Raw genomic sequence first — 17,699 nt, 5'->3', positions numbered from 1 at the left:
TTCATGGTGGTTTAATATTAGTATGTGTTCTATAACGTCCAGGGGTTTTACTTTTACTTAGTAGGGGAAATAGGAAAAAATATGTCTACTTGGACATCTTCCCCTAGATCTGTTTTTTTATTTCTTAAAGAGATGCAGGAGAATTTTTGGCACTGTAGCTGTCAATAAGCACATGTACATTATGATCACTTCACTGAGAAATTTACATGTGGAATTATTAGCTTATTCAAAGCTAATAATGATAATGAAGTCAATGAATAATACCTGTCATTGGTGGTATCACCAAAAATGGTAGAGTAGGGAACTCTGAAACTCCATTCCTCCACTAAAGCAATGATTAAGCAGGCAAAAACTATAAAAATCAACTTTTTAAAAACTCTGGTATCTAATTTAAAAAACTTACAACAACCAGAGGAATGCTTAATAGAAAAGGAGGCTCCTAAATTTTAGTAAGAGAGTGTTGCAACATTTTGACTTACCTCTGTGACATCCTTAATTCCCCAGCTCAGTGGTGGCCTTAGAGATGGTGGTCTACGTTACTGATGTGACTTTATGCTGCCAGAGGGGCAATATAGGTGGTGATGTCAAAAAATTATGTTTGTCTATTTTGGCCTGCCTGCCTAGTGGTTCTCTGAGGAATGTGAGCCACTGTGCCCCCAAAAATGTAGCCCATTCATAGGAGGGAAAAAAAGAAATTAGGGTTGGGCACAGTGGCTCACACCTATAATCCCAACACTTTTGGAGGCCGAGGTAGGCGGATTTCTTGAGGCCAGGAGTTTGAGACCAGCCTGGGCTACATAGTGAGACCCTGTCTCTACTAAAAGAAAAAAAAGGAAAGAAAGAAAAAAAAGAAATTAATAGAAACTCTCCATGAGGAAACCCAGATATAAGTCTTACTAGTCTACCGTTGTAAATATACATAAACTACTAAAGGAAACCATGAACAAATAACTAAAAGAAACCAAGAGAACAATATCTCACCAAATAGATAAGATCACTAAAGAGACAAAAATAATAAAAAGGAACTAAATAGAAATTCTAGAGATGAAAAGTACAGTAATTGAAATGAAAAATTCAATAGAGGCATTAAAAAGCAGATTTCAGCAGCTAAAAGAATGAATAAATTAACTTGAAGACATATCCACTGAGCACAACCTGTGCACTCATCAGCCAGGCATGCCGCTTCCAGGAGAGCCCCATCCCAATCCAGTAGACTGACCAAACAAATCCGTACAGACTAGAATACCGAGGCACTCACAGGCAATGCTGAAGTTGACTCCAGCTAAGAAAACTGCACAGAGACTATACTACTCCATCCACCAAGAACCAAAGCCAACCCACCCTACCCAACTGACACCCTAAGACACATCTGCAGGTGAAAAATCTTTCCCTACAAAAGCTACTCTATATAACTAGAAGAGGTAATCATTCCAGCAGATGCACAGATATCAACACAGACACAAGAAACATGAAAAAGCAAGGAAACATGGCACCACCAAATTAGTACAATAATTCTCCAGTAACTGACCCCAAAGAAATGGAAATTTACAAATTGCCTGAAAAGAAATTCAAAATAATGATCTTCAGGAAACTCAGGGAGATACAAGATAATATAGACAGATGATTCAATGGAATCAGAAAAACAATCCATGACCTGAATTAGAAATTCAACAAAGAGATAGATATGATAAAAAAGGACCAAAAAATTCTTAGAAATGAAGAACTCAATGAATGAAATAAAAAATATGATTGAGAACATCAACATCAGACTAGATCTAATAAAAGAATTTATGAACTTGAAGACAGGTCTTTTGAAATAACCAAGTCAGAGAAAAAAACCAGACAAAAGAGTGAAAAAGAATGAACAAAGAAGATGGGACTTATGGGATACCACAAGCAAACAAATTTCCACATTATGGGTGTTCTAGAATGAGAAGAGATGGAGAAAGGCAGAGAAACCTTATTTAACAAAATACTAGCTGAAAACTTCCCAAGTCCTGGGAGAGAGATGGGCATCCAGATCCATGAATATCAAAGGGTCCCATATAGATTCAAGCAAAAGAGGTCCTCTCCAAGGCACATTATAATCAAACTGTCAAAAGTCAAAGACAAAGAGAATTCTAAAAGCAGGAAAAGAAAAGTGTCAAGTCACATATACAGGAATCCCCAATAAACTATCAGTAGATTTCTCAACGGAAACCTTGCAGGCTAGGAGAGAACAGGATGATATATTCACAGTGCTGAAACAAAAAAAAAAAAGTTTAGCTAAAAATACTATATCATTTTTAAACATGGAGAAAGGAAATGTAAAGAAAAGAATTTTAAAAAATGCTATACTCTGCCAAGCTATCCTTCAGAAATGATGAAAAATAATTTTTTTCCAGACAAGTGAGAAATTATGAAAAATAAAGTTTTTTCCAGACAATCAAAAGCTAAGGAAAAGGGACTGCTTCAACTGGAAATGAAAGGACAGTAATTACTGACATGAAAACATATGAACATATAAACCTCACTGACAGAGGTAAATTAATGATCAAATTCAGAATACTATTACTTTAATGGTGGTATATAATCATCTTTCAAGTCTCCAGTATGACAGTTGAAAAGTGAAATGGTTAATAACTGTATCTACAATAAGTTGTTAAGAAAATAAAATATCAAAAGATCTAAATTAAAGTAACAAAATTATAAATTGTGGGGGAGGGGAGAGAAGTCCAAAGTATTTACAGGTAACAAACTTTTAAGCTTTTTTCAGCTTAAAAGAGTGTTACTGTGAGATATTTTATGTAAGCCTCACAGCAACAACATAGAAAAAAATTACAGCAGATACACAAATCAAAAAAAGAAAGGAGTCAAATTTTATCACTACATAAAACTGCCAAAAACACAAAGGTAAACAATAATACAGGAAGAAAGAAACAAAGGATCTTAAAACAACCAGAAGACAATTACCAAAATGGCAACAGTGAGTTCTTAGCTATGAATAATAACCTTGAATATAAACAGAATAAATTCTCCAGTTATTAATAAAAGATATAGAGTGGTCAAATGAATAAAAAAAACAAGACTTAATTATAGGCTGCCCAGAAGAAACCCACTTCACCTATAAGGACATATATAAACTGTAAGTTTAGAAAAGGAAAGTGATGTTCCACATAAATGGAAACCAAATATAGCAGTAATACCTATATTTATACCAGACAAAATAGACTTTAAGTCAAAAACCATAAAAAGAGACAAGAAGGTCATTATATAATGATAAAGGGGTCAATTCAAAAAGAAGATATAACAATTGTAAATATATATGCACCTAACACCAGAGCACTCAAATAAATAAAGTAATTATTATAGCTCTAACAGGAGAGATAGACTGCAATACGATAATAGTGGGAGACTTCATTCAACATGCCACTCTCAGCAATGGACAGATTATCCAGATAGAAAATAAAGAAACATCAGATTTAAATGATACACTAAACCAAACGGACCTAACAGACATTTATGGAACATTCTACCAACAGTTGCAGAATACACATTGTTCTCAATGGCACATAAAACATTCTCCACCAGAGATCGTATATTAGGCCACAAGATAAGCCTTAACAAACTTATGAAGATCAAATTATTTCAAGTATGTTTTCTGATCACTATGGTATAAAACTAGAAATGAACAGGAGAAAATTCAGAAACATTATACAAACACGGAAATTAAACAATATCCTCTTGAACAACCAATGGATCAATGAAGAAACTAAAGGAAATTTAAAAATGTCTTAAGACAAATAAAAATTAAAACACAACATACCCAAACCTTTGGCACACAGATAAAGCAGTTCTAAGAGGGAAGTTTATAACAATAAGTACCTACATCAAAAAAGAAGATCTCAAAAACCTAATGATGTACCAACCCCAAGGAACTAGAAATGCAAAAACCAACTAAACTTAAAATTAGTAGAAGGAAGGAAATAATAAAGATCAGAACAGAAATAGAGAATTAAAAAACAATATAAAAGATTAATGACACAAAGAGTTGGTTTTTTGAAAAGATAAACAAAACTGACAAACCTTTAGCCAGACTAAAAATAAAAGAGAGAAGACTCAAATAAGATCAGAGATGAAAAAAAGAATCATTACCACTGATATCACAGAAATACAAAGTATGATAAGAGACTATTAGGAACAATTATGTGCCAAAAAATAAGATAACCTATAAGCCATGGATAAATTTTGGATATATGTAAAACTTCCAACATTCAATAGTGAAAAAATAGAAAATCTGAACAAATCAACATGAAGTAATGGGATCAAAATAGTAACAAAAAGTCTCTCATCAAAGAAAAGCCCAGGACCTAATGGATTCACTACTGAATTCTACCAAACATTTAAAGAAGAACTAATACCAATTCTCCTCAAACTATTCAAGAAAACTAAAGAGGAGTGAATGCTTCCAAACTCATTCTATGAGGCCAGCATTATCCTGACAAGAAAACCAGACAAGGACACAACAAAAAATGAAAACTACAGATCAATATCCCTACTGAACATGGATGTAAAATCTTCAACAAAATACTAGCAAACATAGTTTAACAGCACATTAAAAGAAATCATTCACTCTGATCAAATGGGATTCATCCCAGGGATACAAGAATGGTTCAACATATGCAAATCAATAAACATGATATATCACATTAATAGAATGAAGGACAAAAACCATATGATCATTTCAATAGATGCAGAAAAAGCATTTGACAAAAGTCAACAGCCTTTCATGATAAAAACTCTTAACAAATTAGCTATAAAAGGTATGTAATTCAATATAATAATGGCCATATATGACAAATTTACAGCTAACGTCATACTGAACAGGGAAAAGTTAAGATATTTCCCCTAAGATCTGGAATAAGACACGGATGCCCATTTTTACCACTTCTATTCTATCCAGCCCTAGCCAGAGCAATTAGGCAAGAGACAGAGATAAAAGGCATCCACATTACAAAGGAGAAAGTCAAATTATCATGGTTACAGGTAACATGACTGTATACAGTTGACCCTTGAACAATGCAGGGGTTGCAGTAAAAAATCCACATGTGACTTTTGACTTAACTACTAATAGGCAACTGCTGACCAGAAGCCTTGCCAACAACATAATTAGTTGATTAACACATATTTTGTACATTATATGTATTATATACTGTATTCTTACAATATAAATTAAAGAAAATGTTATTAAGAAAATCATAAAAAGAGAAAAATATATCTGCTATTCCTTAAGTGAAAGTGGATCATCATAAATGTCTTCATCCTCAATGTCTTCATGTTCAGTAGGCTGAGGAGGAAGGGGAAGAGGAAGAGGAAGGATTTGTCTGCTGTCTCAGGGGGTAGAAGAAAATCCACATATAAGTGTATTGGAGCAGTTCAAACCTGTGTTGTTCAAGGGTCAACTGTATATAGAAAACTGTAAACACTCCACTAAAAAACTGTTAGAACTAACAAAGTCAGTAAAGTTACAAGATGAAAAATCAACATACAAAAATCAGTATTGTTTTTATACACTAATAGTGAGCCATATTAAAGAGAAATCAAGAAAATAATCCCATTTACAATAGCTACAAAAAAATAAGATATCTAGGAATAAATTTAGCCAAGGAGATGAAAACTCTCCACACTGAAAACTATAAAAGACTGATGGAAGAAATTAAAGAGGACACAAATAAATGGAAAGATATCCCATCTTCATGGATTGGAAGAATTAATATTGTTAAAGTACCCATACTACCCAAATCAATCTACAGATTCAATGCCATCCCTATCAAAATACCAATGACATTCTTCACATAAATAGAAAAAAGAATTCTAAAATTCATATGAAACCACAAAAGACCCTGAATAGCCAAAGCAATCTTGAGCAAAATAAAACAAACAAACAAAAAAAACACCCAAAGCTGGAGGCATCATACTACCTGACTTCAAAATATACTATAAAGCTATAGTAACCAGAACAGCATGGAATTATCATAAAAACAGACACATAGACCAATGGAACAGAATAGACAGCCCAAAAAGAAAACCATGCATCTACAGCCAAATAATTTTTGACAAAGGTCCAAAGAACACACGTTGGGGAAATGACAGTCTTACATAAATGGTACTGGAAAATTGGATATCCATATGCAGAAGAATGAAATGGAACCCCTATCTTTCACCATATATAAAAATCGACTCAAAATGGATTAAATACTTAAATGTAAGACACAAAACTATGAAACTACTAGAAGAAAACATAGGGGAATCATTTCATGACATTGGACTGGGCAAGAATATTTGAATATGACTCTAAAAACACATGCAATAAAAGCAAAAATAAACAAATGTGATTAAATAGAACTAAAAAGCTTCTGCAGAGCAAAGGAAACAATCAACAGAGTGAAGAGACAACCTACAAAATGGAAGAAAATATTTTCAAACTATGTATCTGACAAGGGGTTAATATCCAGAATACATAAAGAACGCAAACAACTAACAACTCAATAGCAAAAACTCAAAAAATCCAATTAAAAAGGGGCAAAAAATCTTAATAGGTATTTATCAAAAGACAACATAAAATGGCCAACAGGTATATGAAAAAATGTACAACAGCATTAATCATCAGGGAAATGCAAATCAAAACCACCAAGAAATATCACTTCTCCCTAGTTAGAATGGCTATTATCAAAAAGACAATAGCCAGGCATGGTGGCTCACATCTGTAATCCTAGCACTTTGGGAGGCCAAGGTGGGAGGATTGCTTGAGGTCAGCAGTTCAAGACCAACCTGAGCAAGAGTGAGACCCCATCTCTACAAAATATAGAAAAATTATCTGGGCCTGATAGTGAACACCTATAGTCCCAGTTACTTGGGAGGCTAAGGTAGCAGAATTGTTTGAGCCCAGGAGTGTGAGGTTGCAGTGAGCTATGGCAACACAACGGCACTCTAGCCTGGGCAACAAAGTGAGACCCTGTCTCCAAAAAACTATATAAATAAATAAAATTTAAAAAGATTTAAAAAATAAAAAAATTTAAAAAGACAAAATATAAATGTTGGTGAGGACACAGAAAAAAGGGAACTCTTACACACTATGAGTGGGGATGTAAAATTGTTACAGCCATTATGGAAAACAGTACAGAGTTTACTAAAAAATTAAAAATAGAACTATCATATGATCCAACAATCTCATTATTGGGTACACATCCAAAGGAAATGAAATCATTTTGTCAAAGAGACATCTGCACTCCCTTGTTTATTGCAGAACTACTCACATTAGCCAAAATATGGAATCAGCCTAAATGTCCACTTACTGATGAAATGATAAATGAAAGTGGCACACACACACATATGTGTGTGTGTATATACATATATATATATATGTATATACGCACACACACATACAATGGAATACTCTTCAGCCATAAAACAGAATAAAATCCTGTCATTCACAGCAACATGGATGAACTTGGAGGACATTTTGTTAAGTAAAATAAGCCAGGCACAGAAAGTCAAACACAGCATGATCTCCCTCATAAGTTGCATCTAAAACAGTTGTTTTCATAGAAGTAAAGAGTACTATACTGGTCACCAGAGGCTGAGGAGGGTGGAGGGGAGATGGGGACTGGGAGAGAGGTTGGTCAATAGGTACAAAGTTATAGTTAGACAGGAGGATTAAGTTCTGGTGTTCCGTTAGATATTATAGTCACAGTAGGCTGACTATAACAAATAACCATGTAGTGTATGTTTCAAGATATCTAGAAGATTTTGAATATTTTCACTATAAAGACATATAGTGAAGTCAAGATAAATGTTTGGTGATGGATATGGTAATTACCACAATTTGATCATTATATAATACAATGTATACATGCATTGAAATGTCACCCGGTATCCCATAAATATGTATAATTATCATGTCTTAATTATTAAGTTTAAAAACACAATGAAATACCACCTTACTCCAATTAGAATAGCTATTATCAAAAAGACAAAAGATAACAAGTGTTGGTGAGGATGTCAAGAAAAGGGAACCCTTACACACTGCTGGTGGGCATGTAATTTAGTACAACCATTATGGAAAACAGCATGAAAGTTCCTCAAAAAATCAATACAATCCAGCAATCCCATAAATGGAGATATATATATGTAAAGGAAATAAAATTAGTGTGTTGAAGAGATATGGGTACTCCCACGTTTACTGAAGCACTATTCACAATAGCCAAAATATGGAATCAACCTAAGTGTCCATAAATGGATAAATGGATAAAGAAAATGTGGTATATGTACATACACCAAAATATTATTTAGTGACAAAGAAAGAACAAAATTGTGTCATTCATGGCAACATGGATGAGCTTGAAGGACATTATGTTAAGTGAAGTAAGTCAGGTACAGAAAGATAAATGCAGCATTATCTCACTCATATGTGTAATCTAAAAAGTTGACCTTACAAAAGTTGAGAATAGAACAGTGTTTACCAGTGCCTGGGGAGGGGTGCAGGAGAGGGAAATACGTAGAAAATGGTCAATGGGTACAAAGTTACAATTAGATAGGAGAAACAAGTTCTGGTGTTCTATTGCTTAAAGGGTGACTACAGTTAACAATAATGTATATTTCAAAATAGCAAGAAAAGGTTTTGAATGTTCTGACTATAAAGAAATGATAAATAGTTGAGGTAATGGATATGCTAATTGCCCTGATTTGATCATTACACAATGTATACATGTATTGAAACATCACGCTGTATCCTATAAATATGTACAAGTATGTGTCAATTAATTTTTTTTAAAAAGTAGTAATAGTACAAAAATAAAATAAAACACTCAACAAAATAGGAACAGAAGAGAATGTCCTAAGCACGATAAAGGACATTTGTAAAAAAACCTACAGCTAACAACATACTCACTGGTGAAAGACTAAAAGCTTTCCCCCTAAGATCAGGAACAGGACAAAGATGCCTGCTTTCACTACTTTTACTCAACACTGTACTGGAAGTCCTAGCCAAGGTAATTAGACAAGAAAATAAAAGGCATCCTAATTGTAAAAGGAGAAGTAAAACTATCTCTATTTAGAAATGACATGATCTTGTATTTATAAAATACTAGAGAATCTACAAAACAAACTATTAGAGCTAATAAACGTATTCAGCTCTGTCTTGCCCTTATTCAGCTGTCTGTGAGCACTTCCAGCCTACAGAAGCTTTGGAAAAATATAGCAAACAATACCAGCATTCTCTTTGTTTCTCTCATTTTCCCTTTCTTTGTTGGGGAAAGGGATAAAAAGAAGAGGAGGATACAGAGGAAGACTAAAGGAATGAAACAGTCTGTATCCTGACTGGTTGTAGTCCCACAAATCAACTATTATTTCTTGTTTATTTTCCTAAGCAGGTAATAGCAAAGGCCCCCCCCCCCCGCCTCCAAATAAAAAGGAGTTAAGCTCTTATTTTCAGAGGCAGCAAGGAATGGGTGATATGGGGACAGAGTATCCTACTCCACAGTCAGGCTTGTGCAGATGGTGGCAGCTATTTAGGGAGCATCAAGGAAGCTGAGGCCCTGGGGCCTTCTATAAGAAAAGAGGGGACAGTTTAGGAACTTACTGAATGTTGTAGGGCACAGTACTAGGATTGAGTACCCCATACACAGTGAAGCCTTTATAGAGAGGGTTCCTGAAGTCTGGTTTCCTCTGAACCAAGAAAGGCCACACGGAATGTGTTTTCTCATAAACTCTGTCAGAAAAGAAAAACAAGCCCCAAAATTAAAAGCAGCAAGCAAGTAATCTCAACCATCTTGTTAAACTTGATAATCAGTCAAATTTTACTAATAAGTAAACCCAACTCAAGAGACAGGGATAGGTATGATAGAAGGAAAATAAGCTGCTAATAAGTGTTGATAGAATAACAGATTATTTGGGCTTCAATTTATACATCTTTAAAATGAATAAGAAGTTAGAAAGAGTTCCATATTGGAGAGCAGGAGATTCTCAGTCTAGTCTCTGCTGTGGAATAGCTGTGTTATCTTGGGAAAATCCCTAGCTCTTTCTGGGACTGTTTCCTCAGCTGTAAATGTAGTCCCTAAGGTCTCTTCTAAATCTAGGATACTATGAACCAAAGACCTTTACAGTTTTAAAAATTCTAGCACTGTTTTTAAAGGTCTGGCAAATTAAGAAACAGGAATCCTAGAAGGTGAATTTCTGGCTTTTCTGTATTTCATTTTATTTAAAGCCAGCTTCTTTTCCCTTCAGAAGGTTTAAGACAGTGAAAGACAATTAGAAATCTATACTAGCAAATATTCATAAGTTATCCCAGGTGGGCAACTAAAGACTGTGGTATTTATATTGCGAGTCTGATTCTTATACTTTAGTTGAAACCACGGTGAGCCTGTTCAACTAGCAAGGAAGCCCCTTAGTTAACACCACAAAATGCATGGGAATCACTGGTTTCCAATGAGAGATGCTGTGTAACCATGCATGGGAAGGTCATCTGCATACATCATGTCAAAGAAAGTTTAAGAAGAACTGAAGAGGAGTGGTATGGATGGTAAGAACTAAAATTGAAGTCTTGTAACTTTCACAATCGTCAAACCATTTCAATGAGGCCAAGGGCCCTGTATATCCATCTTTCTCACCTGTTGTTGGTTACAAACAGAAAAAAAATCTTGCAGAAATAAGGTAACCAATAGTTGTTGAGTATTTACTATGTGTCAAATACTGTTCCAGACTCTTTATCTAAAATACTTCCTTAAATTTTCATAACAAAATGCTGTGAGGTGTTTTAGCCCCAAATTACTAATGTGAAAATGAGACAAAATTAATTTGCTAAAGGTCAAATAGATACTAGGTGACAGAGCCAAAGTCTAAACCCAGGTCTGCCTGATTCTAAAGCCCATGCTTTTCCTTTCATAAATGAATGATGCTTCTGTTTGTTTTAATTAATCATTATTTTAACATATGTTAAAATCTTCAACTTTGTACTTTTATGTGTAGATTCAGATTTGTGTGGGAAATGGGTCCAGCTATAGTAACTTGATTTCAAGAGGGGGAGAAAAGATTATGGAAAAGATCTTGAGTATTAATGCCTAGGGAAGCAAGTTAGAGACAATGAATATCTATTAAAAAGCATTTGGGGAGAGAGTGAGAAAGGTCTTGTTGTAGAAAGAAAGAGAAATGTGCATGGAAGCTACCAAGTAAATACAAATGTTAAAGTAGGAAGACTTATCACTATTCTCTGTGTTGACAGGAAAACAGAATTACAGAGAGGTGATGTCATCCAGGCTACATCATAAAGGGGTCTCAGAAGTTGGGCTAACTGCTAACTCAGCCAACAGCTATGAAATAGGCATGAGTTGTGAAACAGCTACCTTTCTGTCTATTTCTTTTTCTGTGTCTAAAATAAAGATAATACTGCTCACAGGTGTTCTCTTGTCAATCTCAAAAAGTACTTATGTTTTATATATTGTGGGGATGTTAGTTTAAGTACTTAAGTATATATTTAAGTACTTAAGTGTGTGTGTGTACATATACATCTTTATATATATGTATATGTTTTATATATTGTGGGGATGTTAGTTTAAGTACCCACAAGGGTGCAAACTCAAGTGCCTATGGGAACTGGGCAGATAACATTAGAAGGGGGCTGAGGATAAACTACAGGGAGTGGTGAGAACTGTGGCCAACAAGAGTGAATTTGCCTCATCCAAATGGAGGAGCTACTATTCAGCTCGAGTTGATTATTGTCATGAGAAAATGCAGACCCAGTGTTGCCAGAGCTCCTGATTTTTCAGAATATCTTGGTATAGTGGAATCTTGGTATATGTGAAATCTCTTGATATTTAAATGTTGACAATTAATTCACAGTTTAAAAAATACTTCACAGACTAAACAAAACATGATTAGGTCAGGTATAACCTATGAGTTGCCAGTTTATGATCTCTGATATGAGTGAAAAAGGATATAGATAATGACTACTCACACCTGCACAGCAATTGATTCTTCACAAAGCCCTTGCACATCCATTATTTTACTGGCTCCTCATGACTACTCTGAAAATATTACTCATGTTCTATAGATGAGGAATCTGTGTAAACACTGAGTGCTTTATGCTTCAAAAGTTCTTTTAATTATTGTTACCTCCTTCGTTTTCCTGACTGCTGTCCCAAATTCAAGGTGGTGGGGTTTATTCCTTTTGTACTAACCCCCTTCTCCCTATTTAGTATCTCCTCACAAAGTGAATTCACCTTAGATCTTCCCTATCCTTCTGACAGTTTCCAAGGAAGTTTCCAAACTGGCAGGAGAAAACATGGTCATGGATCTCCAACAGGAAGTTTTCATTAAACTCAAAGGCACAGGGAAACTGTTCCATTAATTGCCAAATACAATCTAGGAACTGGGTAAAGATAGGGGACACTTCTTTTGAGTCTCCATCCAGGTGGCCACACCTAAGAGATGCAAATAAAGGTAAAGAAAGACAGTGGTTAGTGTCAGGGATTATACTGTTCGGAGTAGGCTATAACAAGGTCACCTTCTGTCTCTGTTGGCAGTGGCAAGGAAACACCTCATGGTAAAATGCCAGCCAGAATCTCAAAGCTAGTTAATCCCAGCAAACCTCTTAGCCACTGGTACCCTGCACTGTCATCCAGACTATAAACCATTTGGTCATCTAGTCTATTTTCTCTTACATCCTCTTTCCAATAGAACTTTCTGCAATGATGGCAATGTTCTACAGTTGTGCTGTCCACTATGAAAGTCACTAACTATTAAGCACTTGAAATGTGGCTAGTGTAGCTGAGGAACTCAATTTTTAATTGTATTTATTTTTAATTAATTTAAACAGCCACATTTAGCTCTATGTGAGCAAGGACCACATCTATGTTGTTTCCTGCAGTGCCTGGCACAAAACAGGTATTTAAGAAACATTTATTAAATGCATGAATGAAACCTCATCCCAGAACTGTTTGTTTCCTCCCCCATAATTCCCTCTTTACCAACCCTACCATCCACTGGAAATGCTATTCCACTGGAAACCAACACAGCATCCTCGGCTTCTATGCTGAACATTTTCTACCTTCTGATATAACTGTGACCTGGCTCACAAAGATACTACCTTTCCTTGGGGCCCAAATCAAATGGAGAACAATAATCATTTCACTTTTCACATACCATAACCCTAAAACAGGGCAGAGGTGGGTTCTACTTTCTCCTTGCTCTTACTGCTGCTTCCAAACTACTACCCCTTTCATTCTCTTAAAAACACTCCATTATAAGTCATGCTGTTTAGCTTATTTACCTTCCCTTTCCTCAGTTGTCTTCTACCAATCTCTGGGTCACTTCCCCACATTCTCTGAAGAATCTGACTCCTGTCTTGAGTACTTATCTTTGGTGTTGACATAGATGACCAACACTAACTTAATAGGTTCCTTAACTAGCGCAAATCCAATATCTTTACTGATCTTTACCTCTACTCCAGTCTCCTGAATCCATGGCCATAGGCTGGTTCTTGAAATCACCTACGAGTTCTTACTCCACCTTTGAAATCTTAATCCCAATATCCCCCTCTGAATACCATATATTATATTTCCAAAGGTTGCTCATCTTCTTACCTCCTCCAGCTCTCGTGTCAGGACCTCTCTACATGCCAGATTCCTATGGGATTCCCCTTCTTCCTTAACCAGCCTAGACTTCATAGTCTGTTCCATCAACTATTCTCTCCCCACTGTCTTCAGCTTTCTGGCCTTGCTTGTCATTATTCTCCTTCAAAATCCAACCACAGATCAGCCTAAAAAGTTATGTTCTCTGCTCCTACATTCTGACTGATGAATAATGCTTGCAAAAATTATAAAACTATACAAATTCATGCCTTTTAAAATTAAGTCCCCACATTGAGCTGGGACTTAATTGCTCCCAAATAATCTTTACGTATGCCCTTAATACCATGTGTATATTACTGTTACAGCTATTGCAAATTTTAAACTATCCTCTCAAACTCCTAACCGATTTCACATCTTCCTTCATACCAGAGTCTACAGTGTCACTGAAAAGATCAAGGTCATCAAGTAAAAAAATATATATATCTAACTTCTGCCTCCGACACTCACACACTTTCTTCTCTGCCTGTATTTCCATCCAGTCTCCATGAAAGGGGTGTTCTATTTTTTTGTTTTTGTTGTTTTTCTGTGATAACCTTTTATTTATATACAATTATAAATTACAAACTATTATTTTGCTCAATCCTTTTAACCACCACATGAGGCAGACATGCTAGAGGGTGTTAGCTCTATTTCACAGGCAAGAATGGAAACACTGTTCCCATATTTAGTATAAGACAGCTGGGATTTAAGCCCTGGGCTTCCATAGTCACAATTGCTTTTTTCCCATGACTTTAGGACACATCATTTTAAAGTAATCTGATTTCACAATGCTTTAAAATATAAGAGTAACATTTATAACATCTATTGCTGGCAGGTTAACTCTGGAGCCAACCAACCTAATTAATTACTTTATAACCTAGCACATTTTAAGGTACTGTTACACCTGTAACTCAATTTCACAGCTATGTTGAGCCAAAATTGCAGCAAAGCTGACCTGAGAGGACCAGGGACACAATGGTCAAGCATACTTCCAAATTTAACCTAGGCCTGGCACATCCTCACCAATTGCTCAGATGGCAAGCTGAGGCAACCAAGTGAAGGCCCACTTAGAAGTGGACACTGATGAAAAAACACAAGCAGTATCAGAATGACTTCTTTAAGGTTAACATCCTCAAAAAGCCTATTGCTGGTCTACTACATTACCAGCAGGACAAGGGGCAATAACTCTGGAGTCCAGAGTATGCAAGAAAAAGGTCAATTAAGCTGCCTACCAGGTGCCTAAAAAGCCAAATAGTGCTAAGTTCATCCATGCCAAACCTAGAAAATGGTTCATTCCTTCCTGATCTTGGTTTTAAGGAGAAAGATGATCATCAGAGAAACCAGGAAATTCCATCCTGAACCCCAGGGGTGGGGGGTGGGCATTTCCCAGACTTGATGGTGCAAGGGGCAACACAATCTGCCACTGTGAAGGGGAAAAGCTATCTTGGTCAGCTTTGATCTTCCACAAGACAATGGAACCAGAGACTAGCAGGATCAGGGCTTAGGTGATCAATCCTGGGAAAAGCAGGACTTGCTCACATGAACACCCTAAAATTGTAAGCAAAATTTTGAGTATATGCATGCACCTGGCAAAGTGGTTCTTCATTCTCAAATCCTGAACTTGAGAAAGGGACTAAACCAGTTGCAGGGTAGGATTCAAAAGCCACCAGATACACTTAGAGCTAGCCAAGTCTGAGAGCTCTCAAAGCCATCACTGAAAACTTGGAACGTGGATTCAAAGAGACAACTGAGCACTTGTTTTTGCATTCTCCTTCCTAATTGTATTTCAAGTCTTTTCAAAACAAAGCCCTGGGAATACCCAGATTCAAGTATGCACTTGGGCTTGGACCATGTTGCAGGAGTCTTAGAGATCCCTGTACACATGCTTGAGTCATTCATTCACTAATGTTTAACCTCAGGATAGAAGATCTGACAAAGCAGGACTCCTTTCTCCATGACACGTGCTGATTTCAGAGGTGGCAGCAACCAAAGTGGAAAACACTGGAATTTTCCCTTGAAACCAGACTGTGGTGAGAGGTTCCTGCCATGAGCATAACCTACTATCTTTTCTCTGACCCTTCCCTTCGTTTTTGAAGATAGAGCAGAAAATAATCTTCTCTGAAGATACTTGATAATTCCAAAACCCAAAAACACATGCTCCTAGTGCACAGTGCTTTCAGACATTCTGGGTCTAGTTCAGCTGGCGGATGAGGTGATTGATGCATTTACCCCGATAGCCAGGTGAGCCCATCTCCTTGAGGAAGCCCACTTTATTCTTGGTAGCATGACAGGCCACTGAGAGTTAGAAAGGATGCAAGAACCATGAGATCTCCTGGAAATACTTCCCTGGGAAGGTAATTTCACGAATGAGATCTTCCAAGCAAATGACACCAAACCTCCCCAGGTGCTCTTCGATCACTGTGTTATCCGTCAGAGGAATGGTCTTATTCTTGACCTTGCCTTGTCCACATTTCAAGATAAGTTCCTGGACAGACTTTAGATTTGGAAATCCCCAGGTCACATAAGGTTCCACTATACACAGAACATTTTAGGGTCTGAGAGGTGACTCTAACTAACAAAGACACCACTGAAAATTTTCTTTAGGAGAAGTCTTGCAATGGTCTTTTGCACCAGTGAACTCATCCCATTAATCCTTTGGATGCATAAAACAAAGGCCAAGGAATGTTTATCTGGCAATTCCAAGGCATGAGGTTTCACTTCTAGTCATCTGAGACACACCCTGTCGTGTTGCTGCCACCAGGAATCATGTAGAAATGATTCCAGTCACTTAAATCTGGGCCCTTTTCCTTTCCTCTGCTCCTTCTTTGCCAAAAGTACCTGCTTTGCTTGGGTGGCTTTGAGCGCTTGGTAAGCCTTCCTCTTTTTCAATAGATTTTCTGGAACCAAAGGGATTTTGTTCCTTTCCTCTTGCTCCACCATCTTTCTAGTGTTGAGGTGTTCTAACTTATAGCTTAAGCTAATCTTTTCATTTGAATTGGAGCTTTCACCCTCTCTGGTCTGTTCATAAGACTTACTCTACCAAAGACCATCTCTTTCATATCTTCAACCTTATCTTATTTAATATTTCTTCTCAGCACAAGAAATTGCTCAACTCTCTCCTGTCTTGAAATACTCTTCCTCAAACCCATAACCCTATCTGGGTATCACCCCTTCTTTTCTACCCCATTCAGATCCAAGATGCTTAGAAAAATATTTATATACTCACATTCTTCAATTCATCTCTTGCTCATGCCTCCATTCACTGCCATTTGGCTTCTGCTTCCACCACTTTACTCAACTGGTTATCACTAATGATCATTAAAACCTGAATATTGCCAAAGTTGATTATTGGGTTATTCTGAGGCACATAACACTGCTGACTATTCACTTGAGATTCTCATCTCTTATTTTTTCCTTTTCCTATCCTTAGATTTATTATTACCTCACTAACCACTCTTTGATAGCCACCTTCACAGATTCCTTTCTTCACTAGATTTTCAGGTGTCAGTATTATCCAAGGCTCTGTCCTGCCCCTTGGCTCTTTTTCCTCTATATACGATTTTTTTGGTTACCTTATCCGAACCCATGGATTAAACTACTACTTATATGCAGATAACTCTTAATCCTGTAGACCTCTCTGTCCAATCCAGAACTGGTGAGCTCCAGATTTGTACTGAATAGTCTCCCTACTGGACATCTCTTGGATGCCTCATGCCAAATAAGTCCCAAACTGAAACCATCTTTCCCCTCTCAACCTGCCCTGTATCATTTAGTACTCTCTATCTCAGTAAACCCAGCTACCTAAGGCAGAAACTTCTAGACTTCTTCTAGACTTTCTCTCTCATCTCCTGGTTCTGTCAGTTCTACATCTTGAATACCCTTGTATCTCTCCCATATCTCTTTTCAAGCCTTCATCAATTCTGACAGCCTTCTAATTCATCCCCTTGCCTTCAATTTCAGTCTTCCACACTGCTGCAAGAGAAATAATTTCTAAAATGTAGATCTGATCATATCATTGCCCTGTTCAAAGTCGTCCTGTTTAACGCCCTTATGGTT

General features: G+C 36.5%; 1 protein-coding gene, 1 long non-coding RNA gene and 1 pseudogene across 3 annotated transcripts in view; 1 reads left to right on the top strand and 2 right to left on the bottom strand.

The window, feature by feature from the left end:
• The window catches only part of LOC123628316, a 98,617-nt gene extending 87,314 nt beyond the window's left edge, over positions 1–11,303 (top strand). Inside the window, exon 3 of the long non-coding RNA XR_006731601.1 lies at positions 11,258–11,303. This is a non-coding gene — a long non-coding RNA (uncharacterized LOC123628316). The remainder of the gene's footprint in view (positions 1–11,257) is intronic.
• The window catches only part of MTMR8 (myotubularin related protein 8), a 95,303-nt gene that overhangs the window by 29,174 nt on the left and 48,430 nt on the right, over positions 1–17,699 (bottom strand). For both annotated transcript variants that reach the window (XM_045537949.1, XM_045537950.1), the window contains 2 exons: positions 12,255–12,455; positions 9,620–9,748 (listed from right to left, as the gene is read on the bottom strand). In XM_045537949.1, coding sequence (XP_045393905.1) covers positions 9,620–9,748; positions 12,255–12,455 — 330 coding nt within the window. The remainder of the gene's footprint in view (positions 1–9,619; positions 9,749–12,254; positions 12,456–17,699) is intronic.
• Positions 15,835–16,586, bottom strand: LOC123628314 (annotated as a pseudogene).

This window comes from Lemur catta, chromosome X (genome assembly GCF_020740605.2).
Source record: "Lemur catta isolate mLemCat1 chromosome X, mLemCat1.pri, whole genome shotgun sequence".
NCBI lineage: Eukaryota > Metazoa > Chordata > Mammalia > Primates > Lemuridae > Lemur > Lemur catta.
This window is presented reverse-complemented; position numbering and strand designations above follow the sequence as displayed.